Genomic DNA, 17887 nt, shown 5'->3' on the forward strand with positions numbered 1-17887 from the left:
AAGACCTTGATGCTGGAAAAGATTGAAGGCAGGAAAAGAAGGGGATGACAGAGGATGAGATGGTTGATAGCATCACTGACTCAACAGGCATGAATGTGATCAAACTCCGGAAGGTAGTGAAGGACAGGGAAGGCTGGCGTGCTGCAGACCATGGGGTCACAAAGAGTCAGACACGACTGAGCAACTGAACAATGACAACAAAAAGAGACAGAAGAACTTGCTCTCTCAGCTTCCATGTCATGTGAGGATACAATAAGATAACTATCTGAAAACCAGAATGAGGGTCCTCAGTGGACACCGGATCTGCCAGTACCTTGATCTTGAATTTCCCATCTGTCTAAACTCTGAACAATGAATTTCTGTTGTTTAAGTCCCCCAGTCCATGAACTGACTAAGACACATGGCATGAAAGTTAACAGCCAGCCCTTTGTACCTTGCTAGACACAATTAGAAATCCCAACTCACTCTCTCTCTCTCTCTCTCATTAGCTGAATTGTTCTAGGAAAGTCACTGAGTCTCTCTGAGCCTCAGTTTATTTTTCTGTGAAGTGGGGACTACAATAGTGGATACATCCTGAGATTTCTGTGAGGATTTTATAAGCTGATGCATGTGAAATCTTTACATGGTGAATGGTATGTGGTAGGCACTGGATACATGGAAACTGGTTCTCTGTTGAGAATAAATCAAAAGAGTAAACACAGCAAGGCCCTTTTAATGCTCTCAGCAACCTTGTGTGATGTATTGTCATTCTCACTCTGAAAACGAGGCAAGGAGCTTCGGGTGGACACATGACTGGCCTGAGGAATTGCCCCAAGATCATCAGGAAGCAGGTGGACTAGCAGCTCCTTACCCCTCTCCATCCTTTCACATCCTGACCTTCTTCTCCTCCCAATGATCTGCCTCACCAGGCATCTAAAGTAACATTCACACCACTCATGAACCACATACCAAGTCGCTTCAGTCGTGTCTGTCTCTTTGTGACCCTATGGACTGTAGCCCGTCAGGCTCCTCTGTCCATGAGATTCTCCAGGCAAGAATACTGGAGTGGGTTGCCATACCCTCCTCCAGGGGATCTTCCCTACCCAGGGATAAAACCAGTGTCTCTTACATCACCTGCATTGGCAGGTGGGTTTTTTTACCACTAGCGCCACCTGGGGAGCCCAGTGAACCACAGTTTCTGGAACACTTTTGCACACCAAGCTATCCTATCCAAGCATGCAGACATCTGAACTGGTTTCCACTCTTTGCAAAAATCTCCCGTCAAGTTTTGTAGAAAGCTGCCAGCATCTGCCTTCACACTCCTTATTCCATATGACCATCCAACAACCATGTGACGGGTCCAAAGGAGCCAAGTTACCCTCACTGAGTCCATGAGAAAAGTGAGTTTCAGCAGGGAAAGTGATGGATGCATGAAGTCACACAGAACCGAGGCTGTGGAGGCCCTGGTCAACACCTATTGCTCAATACACTCAAGCCAAACTTGCAACTGGGATGATGGCTCCACGGCCCTGGGTGTATTTTGCATGAACCCACTCAGTGACATCATGTACAATTCCTCACGGATGGTCACCCTGCTGGGGACTGCTGATAAACATCTTTTCAAAGTCTCTACCTACTGTCAGCATCAGTCACAGTTCCCTTACTGCCCCAGAAGGTGAACTGGGAAAGGAAAAAGAGGGAAGGAATGGAAACCACCAGAGAGACAGATGGAGGTCTCACCGCTGAAGCAAGGACTTGTCTCGATAGAGCTAGAGTCATCATGTGGATATCCAGACTCTGGAGTCACCAAGACAGAAGCAAGTGGGAGACCCAGCTTTGAGGCCATCCACCATCTTTATCAGGCTACTCAGCACGCAGTCCACAAAGAGTACCAGGGGTGACCCAGTCGGCCCCAAACCCAGCACCGCGGAAGCCACGCAACTGACAACACACGAGACAAATCTCCAGGAGACTGTGCAGAGCACAGTCACAACCACAGCACCCACTTCATGCATCACAGAAGAAAATGGTTTCAGAAAGTCCTCCAAAGAGACAACAAAACCACATTTCCTACCTCAGTTGTGCTGGTAGCCAGGCTTGCTGAAACCTGCAAGTTAAAAGAAAAAAAGACATTAGTATTGATTCAACAAGAAGGTAATTGGATTAATTGTCTTTTTAAAGGAACTGGCATCAATAATTTGTTATGACCCGAGGGGACAATGGGTGGGACGGACGGACACACACACACACACACACACACACAGGTGCTTTTTCTTCTATCAAGCACAGGAGCAAGATTTGTTTTTCCAGTCCTGTGAATAAGGTGAAGAGGATAATTAATATTTTCAACACATTATAACAATCTTGCCAGGAAGAAAAAAGGGGAAGGGCTGTGTGCAATGCCCATGCACTGATAATGATTAAATGAACACCAAAAAAAGCAAAGGCATTGAAGACATTGAGGCTTCTTTTTCCCTTAAAGTTTTGAGTCAGTGTTCTGAAAAGGTACAACTACAAACTACAGAAACTGCAACCTTCGGTTCCAAAATGCCTCAAACACTCTGAACTAAAGAGCGATGCCAAGGATTGTGCCATGCTCTTTATGTCATCCCCAGAACAACTTTTATTATCCCATTTCATTGCTGAGAGTATTGAGCTTAGAAGAAAAGTAATCTTTTCCAGCTCAGAAAGTTATTCAGTAGAGGAAGTTAGATTTAAGCTCAAGAAAAAGTCACAGACTTTCAGGCTCCTACCCACAGCCCGTTCTGCACTAAAGGACTTGACTTAGACTCCACCCACCATTTTCAAGGTGGCTTCCCCTGTGGCACTAGTGGTAAAGAACCTGCCTGCCAATGCACGAGACATAAGAGAGGTGGGTTTAATCCCTAGGCAGGGAAGATCCCCTGGAGGAGGGCATGGCGACTCACTCTAGTATTCTCACCTGCAGAGAATCCCATGGACAGAGGAGCCTGGCAGGCTACAGTTGGCTACAGTCTATAGGGTCTCAAAGATTTGGACATGACTAAAGCAACTTAGCACACACACCTGCACCAAGTTCATATATGCAGAGAGGGAACCTCCTATCTAGGGGCAGATAGGGTGTTATTTTTCCCCTGATGACTCCAGGAATTATCTCCCCCACAACTCTCTACTTACACCTGAGGCTGACCTGGCCATCCTCAGCCTTATTTTCCTACCAGCCAGCTATGAACTGAGTTGAGTCTACTCCCACTCCAAATTCATGAAGCTCTAACCCTCAATGTGATGGTATCTGGAGGTGAGCCCTCGGGAGATGATTAAGTTTAGATGAGGTCTGAGTGAGTCCCCCAGGATGGGATTAGGGCCTTTTATGAGACACCAGAGTTTGCCTCCTGTCTCTCTCTTCACCTTCTTGCACCAAGAAAAGGCCATATGAAGACACAGTAAGAAGGTGACCACGTGAAATCCACAGAGAGAACTCTCACCAGACACAACCCTGCTGGCTCCTTGATGGCGAACTTCCAGCCCCCGGAATTGGGAGAAACAAACCCCTGTTGTTTAATCCACCCAGTCTATAGTATTTTGTAACCCGAGTAACCCAAGCTCACTAAGACAAGCCAATACCAGCTCACAGCTGTGAATCAACTAAGGGCTTAAGAATGCATGGGTTCCTGAGTTAGATGAACAGGCCTGTAACCCGCCCCCCTCCCGGCTCCCATTACCCTCACTCCGGCGCTCACCCCCAGGGAACTAGACCAGCCCTCGCTGAAGCCATCAGCCCCAGAAGCAGCTGAGGCAGTGCTCGCTTCCCACTGGGCAGCTTTCAAGTGTCATCAGCCTGCTAAATAGGAGGCCAGACTTTAGACTGACCTCAGCCAAGAGGATGCATTAGTTAGTGTCCTGAGGTTTAGCAAGGTACGAGTCCGGGGACCAGCCATGGGGAAACCGCCAAGGTGTGATGAATATCGGAGCCCAGGGCACCTCCCCCCTTACCTTCCTTTCCCTCCCTGCCCTCTGTCCTTTCTGTGGTGGGGCTGGGAAAGCAGCTGGTCCCAAAAAGAGTGGCCATATCCCTAAAGCACAAGTGCAGAAGGTCCCTGGCTACATAGCTCTGTGTGTGTGTGTGCACACACGCGTGTGTAAAGTGAAGCATGCCATTCAACAGCTGCAGGTCCCTGGCAGTGCATGACAATACAGTTCTCAGGTGCCCTCTCTAACTTCCTCTGCTTCATAATCTTAGTCTGAGTCTCCTAACGTTGTGTATTTCGGGTCACACAACCCCTTTCATTCCTCCCTATTAGGCAAGCCTGCTTCTTGCATCTTCCTTAGATAAACACACATCAACAAAGAGGAGTAGGCGTGGCTGTTGATGGAAGCACTGTTGGTGATAACAAGACGCTTCTAAAACATTTTAAATTTTATTTAAATTGGAGAATTATTACTTTAAATATTGTGATTTTTTTGCCATCAGATCACATCAGACCAGTCGCTCAGTCGTGTCTGACTCTTTGTGACCCCATGAATCACAGCACGCCAGGCCTCCCTGTCCATCACCAACTCCCGGAGTTCACTCAGACTCACGTCCATCGAGTCAGTGATGCCATCCAGCCATCTCATCCTCTGTCTTCCCCTTCTCCTCTTGCCCCCAATCCCTCCCAGCATCAGAGTCTTTTCCAACGAGTCAACTCTTTGCATGAGGTGGCCAAAGTACTGGAGTTTCAGCTTTAGCATCATTCCTTCCAAAGAAATCCCAGGGCTGATCTCCTTCACAATGGAATGGTTGGATCTCCTTGCAGTCCAAGGGACTCTCAAGAGTCTTCTCCAACACCACGGTTCAAAAGCATCAATTCTTCGGTGCTCAGCCTTCTTCACAGTCCAACTCTCACATCCATACATGACCACAGGAAAAACCATAGCCTTGACTAGACGGACCTTTGTTGGCAAAGGTATTGCCTCTGCTTTTTAATATGCTATCCAGGTTGGTCATAACTTTCCTTCCAAGGAGTCAGCATCTTTTAATTTCATGGCTGCAGTCACCATCTGCAGTGATTTTGGAGCCCAGAAAAATAAAGTCTGACACTGTTTCCACTGTTTCCCCATCTAGTTCCCATGAAGTGATGGGACCGGATGCCATGATCTTCGTTTTCTGAATGTTGAGTTTTAAGCCAACTTTTCACTCTCCTCTTTCACTTTCATCAAGAGGCTTTTTAGCTCCTCTTCACTTTCTGCCTTAAGGGTGGTGTCATCTGCATACCTGAGGTTATTGATATTTCTCCCGGCAATCTTGATTCCAGCTTGTGTTTCTCCCAGTCCAGCGTTTCTCCCAGTCCAGCGTTTCTCATGATGTACTCTGCAATAAGTTAAATAAACAGGGTGACAATATACAGCCTTGACGTACTCCTTTTCCTACTTGGAACCAGTCTGTTGTTCCATGTCCAGTTCTAACTGCTGCTTCCTGACCTGCATACAAATTTCTCAAAAGGCAGATCAGGTGGTCTGGTATTCCCATCTCTTGAAGAACTTCCCACAGGTGATTGTGATCCACATAGTCAAAGGCGTTGGCATAGTCAGTAAAGCAGAAATAGATGTTTTTCTGGAACTCTCTTGCTTTTCCCATGATCCAGCGGATGTTGGCAATTTGATCTCTGGTTCCTCTGCCTTTTCTAAAACCAGCTTGAACATCTGGAAGTTCATGGTTCACATATTGCTGAAGCCTGGCTTGGAGAATTTTGAGCATTACTTTACTAGCGTGTGAGATGAGTGCAATTGTGCGGTAGTTTGAGCATTCTTTGGCATTGCCTTTCTTTGGGATTGGAATGAAAACTGACCTTTTCCAGTCCTGTGGCCACTGCTGAGTTTTCCAAATGTGCTGGCATATTGAGTGCAGCACTTTCAAGCATCATCTTTCAGGATTTGGAATAGTTCAACTGGAATTCTATCATCTCCACTAGCTTTGTTCGTAGTGATGCTTTCTAAGGCCCACTTGACTTCACATTCTAGGATGTCTGGCTATAGGTCAGTGATCACACCATCGTGATTATCTGGGTTGTGAAGATCTTTTTTGTACAGTTCTTCTGTGTATTCTTGCCATCTCTTCTTAATATCTTCTGCTTCTGTTAGGTCCATACCATTTCTGTCCTTTATCGAGCCCATCTTTGCATGAAATGTTCCTTTGTTGTTTTTTTGTTTGTTTTGTTTTGTTTTTAATTTTATTTTTAAACTTTACATAATTGTATTAGTTTTGCCAAATATTAATGAATCCGCCACAGGTATACATGTGTTCCCCATCCTGAACCCTCCTCCCTCCTCCCTCCCCATACCATCCCTCTGGGTCGTCCCAGTGCACTAGCCTCAAGCATCCAGTATCGTGCATCGAACCTGGACTGGCAACTCATTTCATACATGATATTTTACATGTTTCAATGCCATTCTCCAAAATCATCCCACCCTCTCCCTCTCCCTCTCCCACAGAGTCCATAAGACTGTTCTATACATCAGTGTCTCTTTTGCTGTCTCGTACACAGGGTTATTGTTACCATCTTTCTAAATTCCATATATATGCGTTAGTATACTGTACTGGTGTTTTTCTTTCTGGCTTACTTCACTCTGTATAATAGGCTCCAGTTGGTACCTCTGATTTTCTTGGAGAGATCTCTAGTCCTTCCCATTCTGTTGTTTTCCTCTATTTCTTTGCATTGATCACTGAGGAAGGCTTTCTTATCTCTTCTTGCTATTCTTTGGAACTCTGCATTCAGATGCTTATATCTTTCCTTTTCTCCTTTGCTTTTAATTTCTCTTCTTTTCACAGCTATTTGTAAGGCCTCCCCAGATAGCCATTTTCCTTTTTTGCATTTCTTTTCCATGGGTATGGTCTTGATCCCTGTCTCCTGTACAATGTCACAAACCTCTGTCCATAGTTCATCAGGCACTCTATCTATCAGATCTAGTCCCTTAAATCTATTTCTCACTTCCACTGTATAATCATAAGGGATTTGATTTAGGTCATACCTGAATGGTCTACTGGTTTTCCCTACTTTCTTCAATTTAAGTCTGAATTTGGTAATAAGGAGTTCATGATCTGAGCCACAGTCAGCTCCTGGTCTTGTTTTTGTTGACTGTATAGAGCTTCTCCATCTTTGGCTGCAAAGAATATAATCAATCTGATTTCAGTGTTGACCATCTGGTGATGTCCATGTGTAGTGTCTTCTCTTGTGTTGTTGGAAGAGGGTGTTTGCTATGACCAGTGCATTCTCTTGGCAAAACTCTGTTAGTCTTTGCCCTGCTTCATTCTGTATTCCAAGGCCAAATTTGCCTGTTACTCCAGGTGTTTCTTGACTTCCTACTTTTGCATTCCAGTCCCCTATAATGAAAAGGACATCTTTTTTGAGTGTTAGTTCTAAAAGGTCTTGTAGGTCTTCATAGAACCGTTCTACGTCAGCTTCTTTTTTGCCATACATCAGTACAAATTGGCCATGGGTATACATGTGTCCCCCACATCCTGAACCCCCCCCATTTCCCTCCCCACCCTGTCTCTCCAGGTTGTCCACAGAGCACCAACTTTGGGTACCCTGTGTCACACATCAAATTCCCCCTGGCTGTCTACTCTACATATGGTAACGTACATGTTTCAAGGCTATTCTCTCCAATCATCCCACCCTCTCCTCTTCCCACTGAGTCCAAAAGTCTGTTCCTTACATGTGTCGCCTTTGCCGCCCTGCACATAGGACCACTGGTACCAAAACAGAAAAGGACATTTCTCAAACACTGTTAAAGCCATTTGCATTCAAATTATGAAAGCAAAGAATGGCTCCAGTGAAACACAACACGTGTAACCTGGATGTGGCTGCTGGACTGCCAGTTTCCGATGCTCTAAGCCAAATCAATTACAGTCCAGCCACATTATAAAATAGTATGCTACAACCAGAATGAATGGGCTGAATCCCAACATTTTGACATGAAAAATTCTACCACACATACTGCTAATGGACAAGAAAAGATGGAGAACAGCACATACAACATTGTTGTTTAATCGCTAAGTCACATCTGTCTCTTCTGTGACCCCATAAACTGTAGCCCATCAGGCTCCTCTGTCCATGGGATTCTCCAGACAATAATACTAGAAGCAATTGCCATTTCCTTCTCCAGCATACAATGATACCAATATTCTAAAAAAAATTAACTGAAGTATGTAAACATTTGGGGGCTCCCCAGATGGCTCAGTGGTAAAGAATCCTCCTGCCAATGCAGGATATAGAGGAGATGTGGGTTTGATCCCTGGGTCAGGAAGACCCCCTGGAGAAGGAAATGGCAACCCACTCCAGTATCTTGCCTGGGAAGTCCCATGGACAGCGGAGCCTGGTGGGCCACGGTCCATGGGGTCACAAAAGAGTTAGACATGACACAGTAACTAAGCACAGCACACACATATACCTTATATATTCCTATAACTGAGCAGGACCCTATGGGGCCTTCCCAGGACAGACCGCTCCCCATAGCCTCTGCTTTAGCTCCTCTCTGATGTATCTAGATAACAGTATCTGATGCACATTTTATGATTTGTTTCATGGATGCTAAAACCCACACCAAAGGGAAGAAGTGCTTGATGACCATGAGCACATAGCCCCCAGACCTACAGGTGCCTAAAAATTGATAATGTTAGCCCCTGGGACATCACCTTGTTAAGTCGACATCAACCAATCAGAGAGCTGTGCAGGAGCTGATCATATGTTCTGTGGCTCCCCTCCACCACCCGGCCTTAAAAAATGTCTCCCTAGGGCTTCCCTGGTGGCTCAGTGGTAAAGAATCTGCCTGCTAATGTAGAGGACATGGGTTCCAGCCCTGGTCCCAAAGGATCCCACTTGCTGTGGAGCAACCAAGCCAGTGTGTATGCCACAACTACCAAGCCTGTGCTCTAGAGCCCATGAGCCAGAACAGAGAGCAGCCCCCACTCATGGCAACTAGAGGAAAGCCCTCCCAGCAGTGAAGACCCAGCACAGCCAATAAACAAATAAGCACATCTCCCTGAAACCCAACAGGGAGTCTGGGTGCTTCTGAGCACTAGCCCCCAGGACTCCTTGCTTGGCACCTGCAATAAACTCTGCATTTTCTTCACCACAAGCCAGTGTCAGCAGATGGGGTAGAGAACCCAAGTTTGGTTTGGTATCATTCCTCCTCCCATACTCACCTCTTCAGTTACACACACACACACAGATGTATGTCTAAAAACATGTCTAGGAGGATATACATTGAACCAACCAAAGTTTTACCTCTAAGGAGGAATTTGGAACGTGACTGGGGCTTGATGGTTTGAGGAAAGTCATGGGGAACTTTCTATTTTTCTGAATTGTATGAAAATTTTTCATTGAGCATGTATCCGTATATTATTTGCCAAGCTAACATACATTTAAAATATGATTTAAAAAACAAAGTTTTACTGTTCCCATTAGAGAATCTACAGAAATGTTGGCTTGTCTCATTGAAGGCAGAACTCAAAACAGCTCTCTTTCCCATTCATATATATGATGACACAGAGGAGAAGGTGGGCCATACGGTGATGCAGTAGGGAGTCGTGGGCCTGTGGACAATTGGAGGTAGATTTCATTTAATTTATGACTTATAATTCTACTTTTACAAAAATATATGGAAATCCTCTTGATGGGGGTGAAAGAGAGTGAAAAAAAAACTCAGCATTCCAAAACATAAAATCATGGCCTCTGGTTCCATCACTTCATAGCAAATAGATGGGGAAAAATGGAAGCAGTAACAGATTTTATTTTCTTGGGCTCCAAAATCACTGTGGATGATGACTGCAGCCATGAAATTAAAAGACAGTTGCTTCTTGGAAGGAAAGCTATGGCAAACCTAGACAGCATATTAAAAAACAGCAGAAACATCATTTTGCTGACAAAGGTCCACCTAGTCAAAGCTATGGCTTTTACAGTAGTCATGTAAGGATGTGAGAGCTGGACCATAAAGAAGGCTGAGTGCCGAAGAATTGATGCTTTCAAATTGTGGTGCTGGAAACAACTCTTGAGAGTCCCTTAGACAGCAAGGAGATCAAATCCTAAAGGAAATCAACCCTGAATATTCATTGGAATGGACTGATGCTGAAGCTCCAATCCTTTGGCCACTTGATGTACAGAGCCAGTTCATTGGAAAAGACCCTGATACTGAGAAAGATGGAGGGCAGGAGAAGAAGGGAGCAACAGAGGATGAGATGGTTAGATGACATCATTGACTCTGTGCATGAGTTTGAGCCAATCTGGGAGATAGTGAAGAACAGGGAAGCCTCACGTGCTGCAGTCCTTGGGGTCACAAAGAGTTGGACATGACTTAGCGACTGAACAATAGCAACAAAGAAAAGCAAATGTTGAAATTAACTAGAATTCTACATATTATATTCAGTGTCGATTTTATGGTCATAATCATGTGAGATTCACCCCTGACACAGGGAGCTCTGGGTTATCCAGGAACATGGTACCCACAGACTTTGAGGCCTGACTGTAATCTGCTGTGGCAGGGTGGGCAGACAGAGGATGGGGGAGCCAGCTGGGTGGGGAGGGTTCTTTAAGGGCTGCAGTTTCCAGGCTGAGGCACTTGGCTTTTATCTCATCAGTAGCAGCCACCATCAGAGGCTTCCCGGCGGGGGGCTGATATGATTAGAGCCTTGTTTGAGGTGGGCCATTCTGTGGACCAGTACAGGGCACAGAGGGAGTGCAGGAAACTCCCAGCAGGACACTCCTTAGAGCTTTGTTCCAGTGGCTTCCTATCCCTTTAATCATTTCCCTTCCTCTACCTGTGTTTGAAATCACAAAGATTAAGGGGTTCCTCCTCGCTTGTGCCAGGAACTTGATGTATGTGATTCTTTCAGTCCTCACCTCAACCCTAGGAGCTGGTTCTTGAGCCAGATTTTCAGATGGGGAAACTGAGGTCGGGATGCTAAGTTCCTTTCCCACAATCAGGACTGGGACTATGGTGTTTGAACCCAGGTCAGACTCCAAAACTGCCCTCAAGACCCAGGCAGGGTCTGGTGGAGATACAAGACTTCCTACAAATTAATAGAAGTGTTGTCATTCAGTTGCTCAGTCATGTCTCTTTCTGGTCCTGTGGACTGCAGCACGCCAGGCTTCAATGTCCTTCAGTATCTCCCACAGTTTGCTCAAACTCACGTCTGTTGAGTCAATGATACCATAAGACCGTCTCATCCTCTGTCACCCTGTTCTTCTCTTGCCCTCAATCTGAGTCAGTTCTTCATATCAGGTGGCCAAATTATTGGAGCTTTAGCATGAGTCCTTCCAATGAATGTTCAGGGTCAATTTAGGATTGACTGGTTTGATCTCCTTGCTGTTCAAGGGACTCTCAAGAGTCTTCTTCAGCACCACAATCCAGAAGCATCAATTCTTCTGAAGGTGCTCAGTCTTCTTTATGGTCCAACTCTCACATCTGGTACATGACTACTGGAAAACCATGGCTTTGACTAGATAGACCTTTGTCGGCAAAGTGACATCTCTACTTTTCAATATGCTGTCTATGTTTGTCATAGCTTTCCTTCCAAGGATATTCATTTCTTGCTCACATAACAACTATAGGTGGGAGAATGTATTAGAGGCCAGTTCTCCTCCACAGCATCATTCAGGGCCCCAGGCAGAAAGAGGTCCTGCCATCTTTAACATGCGGCTTCCCCATGACCAGAAAGCCAGATGGAGGAGGATACATGAAAGAACTCAAGTAGGTGGTCTTTATGGACCAGACCCAGGAGTCCCATATATCATTTCAGCTTATATCCCATTGGCTAGAGTTCAGTCACAGGGCCACCTACAATGGCAAGGGGTTTGGACATGTGGTTGAGCTATATGTCAGAGAGAAGATGGTTGTGCAGAACAGGGCTGGCGGGCCTGGCCACACCTCCTCACTGCAGCCCTGCCTTGCCTGAGAGCCCCCTCCATGGCTCCTTGATAGAAAACCCACCTCCAGTTGACCTTCCCCAATGTCTCCTGGTGATCAGTCTGGCAGATAAGACAGTCTCCTGTTGGCTGAGGTCCCCTCACCTTGCAGCTGGTCCTCTGGGGTGCACCAGCCACGTGGCTCAAACCTAGCTCTCTGTGTGTCCTCTAGACCCGCAGGAAACTAACAAGTCCTTTCACAAGAGCAGAGATTGAAGCTGAACCTCCTTCTGTCTCTCCTGGTGTCTCCTCCCCCAGCTCGAACCAGCAGAAAGGGGGGACAGGAAGCTGCACCAGCCAGCTGATTCCTCTTCTTGCTGGCACCCCAGTGTTTACAGGGGATCCCTTCGGAGCTCACCTGGTCTTCAGGTTGACACTGATAACTCTCCTCTCTGCCCTGAAACCTCTCTAGTCTTCCACTCCTCTCTGGTCAGTACTGGTAACAGCAGAGCTGGCTCATCCCCTCGTGGACCCAGAGGAGGTCCCTGAACCCATTGTGTCTGGCCCTCTTTCAAGTATAAGAGGCGCTCAGCATTCTTCTGCCTTCACTTGGGGTCAAAATGATCTATTCTGGGAAGACAGGAACTGTCTTCCACTCACCTTGACCAAAGCATCCTGCCAAAGGCTGTGAATGTGTTGCCAAACTGGGTCAACTTGTCCCTGAATGGATTAAATCTCTGGGTTGTTTTCACTGGTGTCAACAGAACACTTTGAAGTGCTGTTGTCAGAGGGTGGGGAAGCAGAACAAAGTGTGTGGAATAAGACAAACAAGGTCCCTGCCTCTCCGAAGCTGGGGGGCTCTGAGAAGGTCACTTCCCTGACCTGAGAGAGTTGATTTCTCTATAAGCTGTGCACAGGGAAACTTGTCCCCAAGCGGTGTGGATTCTGTGTTGGCTCGTGATTAGTATACACTGGTGTCTTCAGCACCTCCCTGCTGTGTGTGTGTGAGTCCCTGAGCAATCTGGGGCTGTAGAAAAGCTGTGGAGTTGAGTCCTGGGTTCCAAATCTGCTTCCCCTCACCACCACCATGCTAGGTATGTCATCTGGGGCACATATGGTGACTGAAATCTGCCACACGTTCTTTGGTGCTTCTCCTGAGAAGATGTGGGGTCTATGCTCCCAACCCTTGACTCTAGGCAGGCTTGAAAACTTCCCTGACCAGGACTTCCCTGATGCTCCCACTGCAGGGGGACCAGGTTCAATATCTGGTCGGGGAACTACATCCCACATGCTACACTCAGACTCGGAGTGGTCAAATAAAGAAATACATTTTAAAAATACATTTGTTTTCCTCTGGCTTACTTCACTCTGTGTGATAGGCTCTAGGTTCATCCACCTCATTAAAACTGACTCAAATGTGTTCCTTTTTATGACTAAGTAGTATTCCATTGGTTTTATCCATTCATCTATCAGTGGACATCTAGGTTGCTTCCATGTCTGTAACAAGCTAGAGGGGTGGGAAAGGGTGGGAGGTGGGAGGGAGGGGACATATGTAAACCTATGGCTATTTCATATTGACCTTGACAGAAATCAAACCATTATTTTAAAGCAATTATCCTTCAATTAAAAATAAATAAGATTTTAAAAAATAAAAGGAAACAATGGCTTCTTTTAAAAAATTTAAAAAATAAAACTACCCTAATCACCAGATTACAGCAGAAGGAATGTTCTGTCTTTTCCAGGCCAGATTTAAAAGATTGGATGTGTCCACTGCTGTCCAGGGGGCCCTCTCTGGGTGTCCTTCATGCCCACCAGAGGTCTGACTACCCTGAGGCCACATGGAGGCACTCTGATGGACAATCCCAGCTGACCCCACACCTCCAGCCTCCCTGGCCGATGTGCCAACCACCTCGCACCATGGCCCCCCGCAGGCAGTTGAACGCCACCAGGAAACCTCAGCCCACCCACGCCCAGCACACCCTGCCTGGATCCCTGACCCACAAAATCTTGAGCTGTAATGAATGGTTGTTGTTTAGAGCTGTTAAGTCCGGGGTACTTGGATACACGGCAATAGATGCTCACAACAAAAGGTACTTATGCTCTCTAAGCCTATAATTTCATACTTATAAAACAGAAAACATGTTTTTACAAGATAAGTCCTAAGAATTAAGCAAAGAACATATATTTAAAGCCCTTGGTCCCTGGCACACAGCAAGCTTTGAGTTTCAGTGCATGAGCATGTGTGCCGGTCTTTGTCCATCTCCACGTGCAACAGACGATTGACTGTCAAGCGACGCCTCTCAGAGCACACAATTTGATTTCCAGCTGGTAAAATGTATATGGGTTGCTCTGAATTCACATACACCTAGGCTTTATAAATCCCTGCCCTACCACTTACAGGACTTCCCTAGTGGCTCTGTGGTAAAGAATCCGCCTGCCAATGCAGCAGACGTGGGTTCGATCCCTGAGCTGGGAAGAGTCCCTGGAGAAGTACATGGCAACTCACTCCAGTATTCCTGCCTGGGAAATCCCATGCACAGAGGAGCCATGGGGTTGCAAAAGAGTCAGACGTGACTGAGTGACTGAAACAAAGAAAAACACCACTTAGAAGCAGTGTGCACACCCGAGAGCGCTACCTCTCCTCTCAGGATCTCAGTTTCTTCAATTAGAAAACAGATATAAAAAGATATCTTGCTGTCTTTTTGGCGAGGATTCGATGGGAATGTCTGGCCTAGAGTTAGAGATTGGGAAGGAATAACCGTAGTCTTAGTTTGGTGGCATAACTGTTACAGTAGCAGCATTCATAAAGCTGATATTTTGAGCTCCACTGAAGTTAATGGAGCAGTCTTTGAATAGACTCCCCCAAAGAGGTATTTCTGAAAGCAGGTAGCATCCCCTCTCCCCACCACCTCTCTCTTCTATTCTAGCTCAGGACTTTATTCCAGTCCTGAGCTGCCAGAACTCAGCCCAGATTTTGAAGTGTGAGTGCAAAAAAGAAAAGAGCCCATTCACAGATGATACTCAACGCTCCCCTCCCTCCCTGAACCAAATTCCGTAGGCTCTGGGATGCCCAATGAATAAAAGCCTCTTAAAATTCTTCCAGAAAATGCACAAGGTTTCTCTTAATAAATCTCGCTGTCAGGAATGAAATATTTACATGCACTTGCTTCAAAATGCTGGCAGCTTGTAACCGAAGAACAGTCTTACTTGTGGCGATGAACAACCACCTTGGGTCCATCCTGTAGATGATTTTGAGAGGAGCGAGAGGATGCAGGGAAGGGAAAACTGCAGCAGGAAGGCCGAGCCTCGGAGAGAGGAGCCGACAAAACCCTGCCCTTGGTTTGCCCTTGAGGCTGGTGTTTAAGGAAGGTTAAACTGGCTCCAGCACTGGGTTGATGGGTGTCTGAGCTGTGATGAGCCCATCAGTCACCCTGACACATGCTGGAAAACACCGAGCGATTGCAAGCATTCCCTGAAGCTTAATTATGAGGCAGATGGGAGGCTGGGTTGGCACGAGGAGGAAGCCCTGGGGCTCCCCGCGCCCTGCCCCCACCCCTCCACCAGCATCCTGGAATCCTGGGGAGAAGTTGACACCATCCACATCTCCTTCCAAAGAGCTCCCTGTTGCTTTTTTTTTTTTTTTTCTTCTGAGGCCAGGCGGCAAGTTTTAAAAAACACTCCTAAGATGGTTCTGCTTTCAAATTTAGCTCAGCAATCTGGAAATGTAGTTAAAGATCCTTAAAAAACCTCCTTTCTCTTTGACCCAATAACTCTGCTCCTGGGAATGTGTCCTAAAGATGTACTGGAAATACAGCAAAAGCCTGTGGCACAGAATAATGCTGCACAACATGTTTGTAATGGAGAAGACAATCGGAAACAACCTAGCTGTTCAAGAGTCGGGGATCGCCTCAGGGAGCTTAGTCATCACCCCTTTTCAAGGAGCACTGTATGACTGTGGAAGCGATGCTCCAGCAGAGTTTGAAACAACGTGGGAAAATGCTTACATATGAAGAAAGCAACAGAACATGACTGACATATACACCGTGCTAAGTCGCTTCAGTTGTGTCGGACTCTTTGTCACCCTATGGACCGTAGCCTGCCAGGCTCATCTGTCCACAGGATTCCCCAGGCAAGAATACTGGAGTGGGTTGCCATGCCCTCCTCCAGGGGATCTTCCCAACCCAGGGATCCAACCCATGTCTCTTACATCTCCTGCATGGGCAGACGGGTTCTTTACCACTAGAGCTCCCTGGGCAGCCGGACATATATACTGCATGATCTCAATTCTGTTAAAATATACATAGAAGGGACATGGGAAGGAAATGCCAAAGAAATATGTTTACAATTTTTCTCTTTGGGAAATAAAGGCAGATATTTCATTTTCTTCTTTCTCTTTGCTGCGCTTTCCAAGTTTTCTCTAGTAAACAAATGTACAGGAAGCTATTCTTTAGACACCATCTAGTTCCTGCCAGTCTTTTCAAATATTCTACTGTTTTCCTAATGCTGTCTTCCCCAGGGATTGGTAGTTCCAGAGCAACACTGGACTGGACTGTGCGACTTCAAATGGCACAAAACAAAGAGACAGGAAACCTGGCAGGATGAGCTTTGTGCAGTGAGTCAGGCGCTGAGCTGAGACTTGTGTCCATTCCCTTATTCACTCCTCACATCCTGCTTTGCTATTGTTTAGTCACGGAGTTGTGTCTGACTCTTGCAACCCCGTGGACTGTAGCCTGCAAGGCTCCTCTGTCCATGAGATTTCCCAGGCAAGAACACTGGAGTGGGTTGCCATTTCCTTCTCCAATGCATGAAATGAAAAGTGAAAGTGAAATCACTCAGTCGTGTCTGACTCTTTGCGACCCCATAGACTGTAGCCTACCAGGCTCCTCCGTCCATGGGATTTTTCAGGCAAGAGTACTGGAGTGGGGTGCCATTGCCTTCTCTGCCAAAGACTGCTAGGTAAGTGCTATTATCATCTTCTTTTTTTTAATTTTTTTTATTCAATTTTAATTAAAAAAAAATTATACATGTGTTCCCCATCCTGAATCATCTTCTTATCAATGTTGTAGGAACTAAGAGCCTAGATAAGTTAAGAAACTTTTCCAGACAACATGGCAGTTTAAAAGTCAGGCTGGGAATGTGCACTCAGGTTGGGCTGAGTATACATTCCTTTCCCTCCCCTCCTTCATCATCAGCCCCAGATGGACAGGAGGTGCCCTAGCTGTCACAGCCCTTCCTTCCAAAGCCCTTATTGTAAGATTTGAATTGCTATGGAAACATCTCAGGATACACACCACCCACCCCCCCAGCAGCCCCCACCACCTCATTTCTTCCAGTGCCTAGAATTCCATCGCTAGAGATGCTTTCCTTTAGGTTATAAAGCCACCATACGCTTGTCCTCTTTGAAAATGTGTATCCAGCTGGGAGAGGAAATGGGGCTTAACGCCTGGACAAGAAGGGGGTGAAGAGTAGGGGCCGTATGCTGACCTGGGGTGTTCTCAGGCTGGGAAGAGGGGCCAGAGCACGATTTATAAGCTGGGGTGTGTACAACTGTCATTCGGGGTTGCCCAGCAGTTCACCTCTTTTCTTAAAAACATCTCTATTCCAAGAAACCACCTCTCCCCCATCATGCGTGATCTCAGGGTGGAGGTGAATTGAGGTGGTCAGTTTCCCACTTCAGACTGAAAGGGCAGAGAGCCCTTTCTTCATGCTGGCTGCACTTCAGGGTCAAAGGGAGCTTGACGAAAGGCAGCTGTCCAGGACGAAGCCCTGAGTGTTCTCCCATCCAAGTACTAGCCAGGCCCAACGCTGCTTAGCTTCCAAGATCAGGCGGGGTTGGGTGTGTTCAGGGTGGTATGGCTGAGGACAGCCCCAAGTGGTCTAAGTCCATCAATCTGGGGAGGCCGCTGGACAGTGGTAGCCACCGAAGCCATCCAGGGGACTCTGAGGAGCAGACAGCATTGAGGACCCCTAGGCCAGATGCCTCTTCTCAGCCTCCCCAGGCCAGTGCGAGGCACACATGATCAAGCACTGTCCCCTCTGTGTCTTGA

The 17887-nt window shown here is 46.5% G+C and overlaps 1 protein-coding gene across 1 annotated transcript in view; it reads right to left on the reverse strand.

Annotated features, from left to right (window-relative positions):
* The window catches only part of RBFOX1 (RNA binding fox-1 homolog 1), a 2446597-nt gene that overhangs the window by 1844593 nt on the left and 584117 nt on the right, over positions 1-17887 (reverse strand). The window contains exon 4 of the mRNA XM_086375888.1: positions 2054-2086. Within this exon, the coding sequence (XP_086232014.1) occupies positions 2054-2086 (33 nt within the window). The remainder of the gene's footprint in view (positions 1-2053; positions 2087-17887) is intronic.

Source organism: Bos grunniens, chromosome 25, assembly GCF_055505025.1.
Source record: "Bos grunniens cultivar Pamir isolate PY7600 chromosome 25, Bosgru_T2T1.0, whole genome shotgun sequence".
Lineage (NCBI taxonomy): Eukaryota > Metazoa > Chordata > Mammalia > Artiodactyla > Bovidae > Bos > Bos grunniens.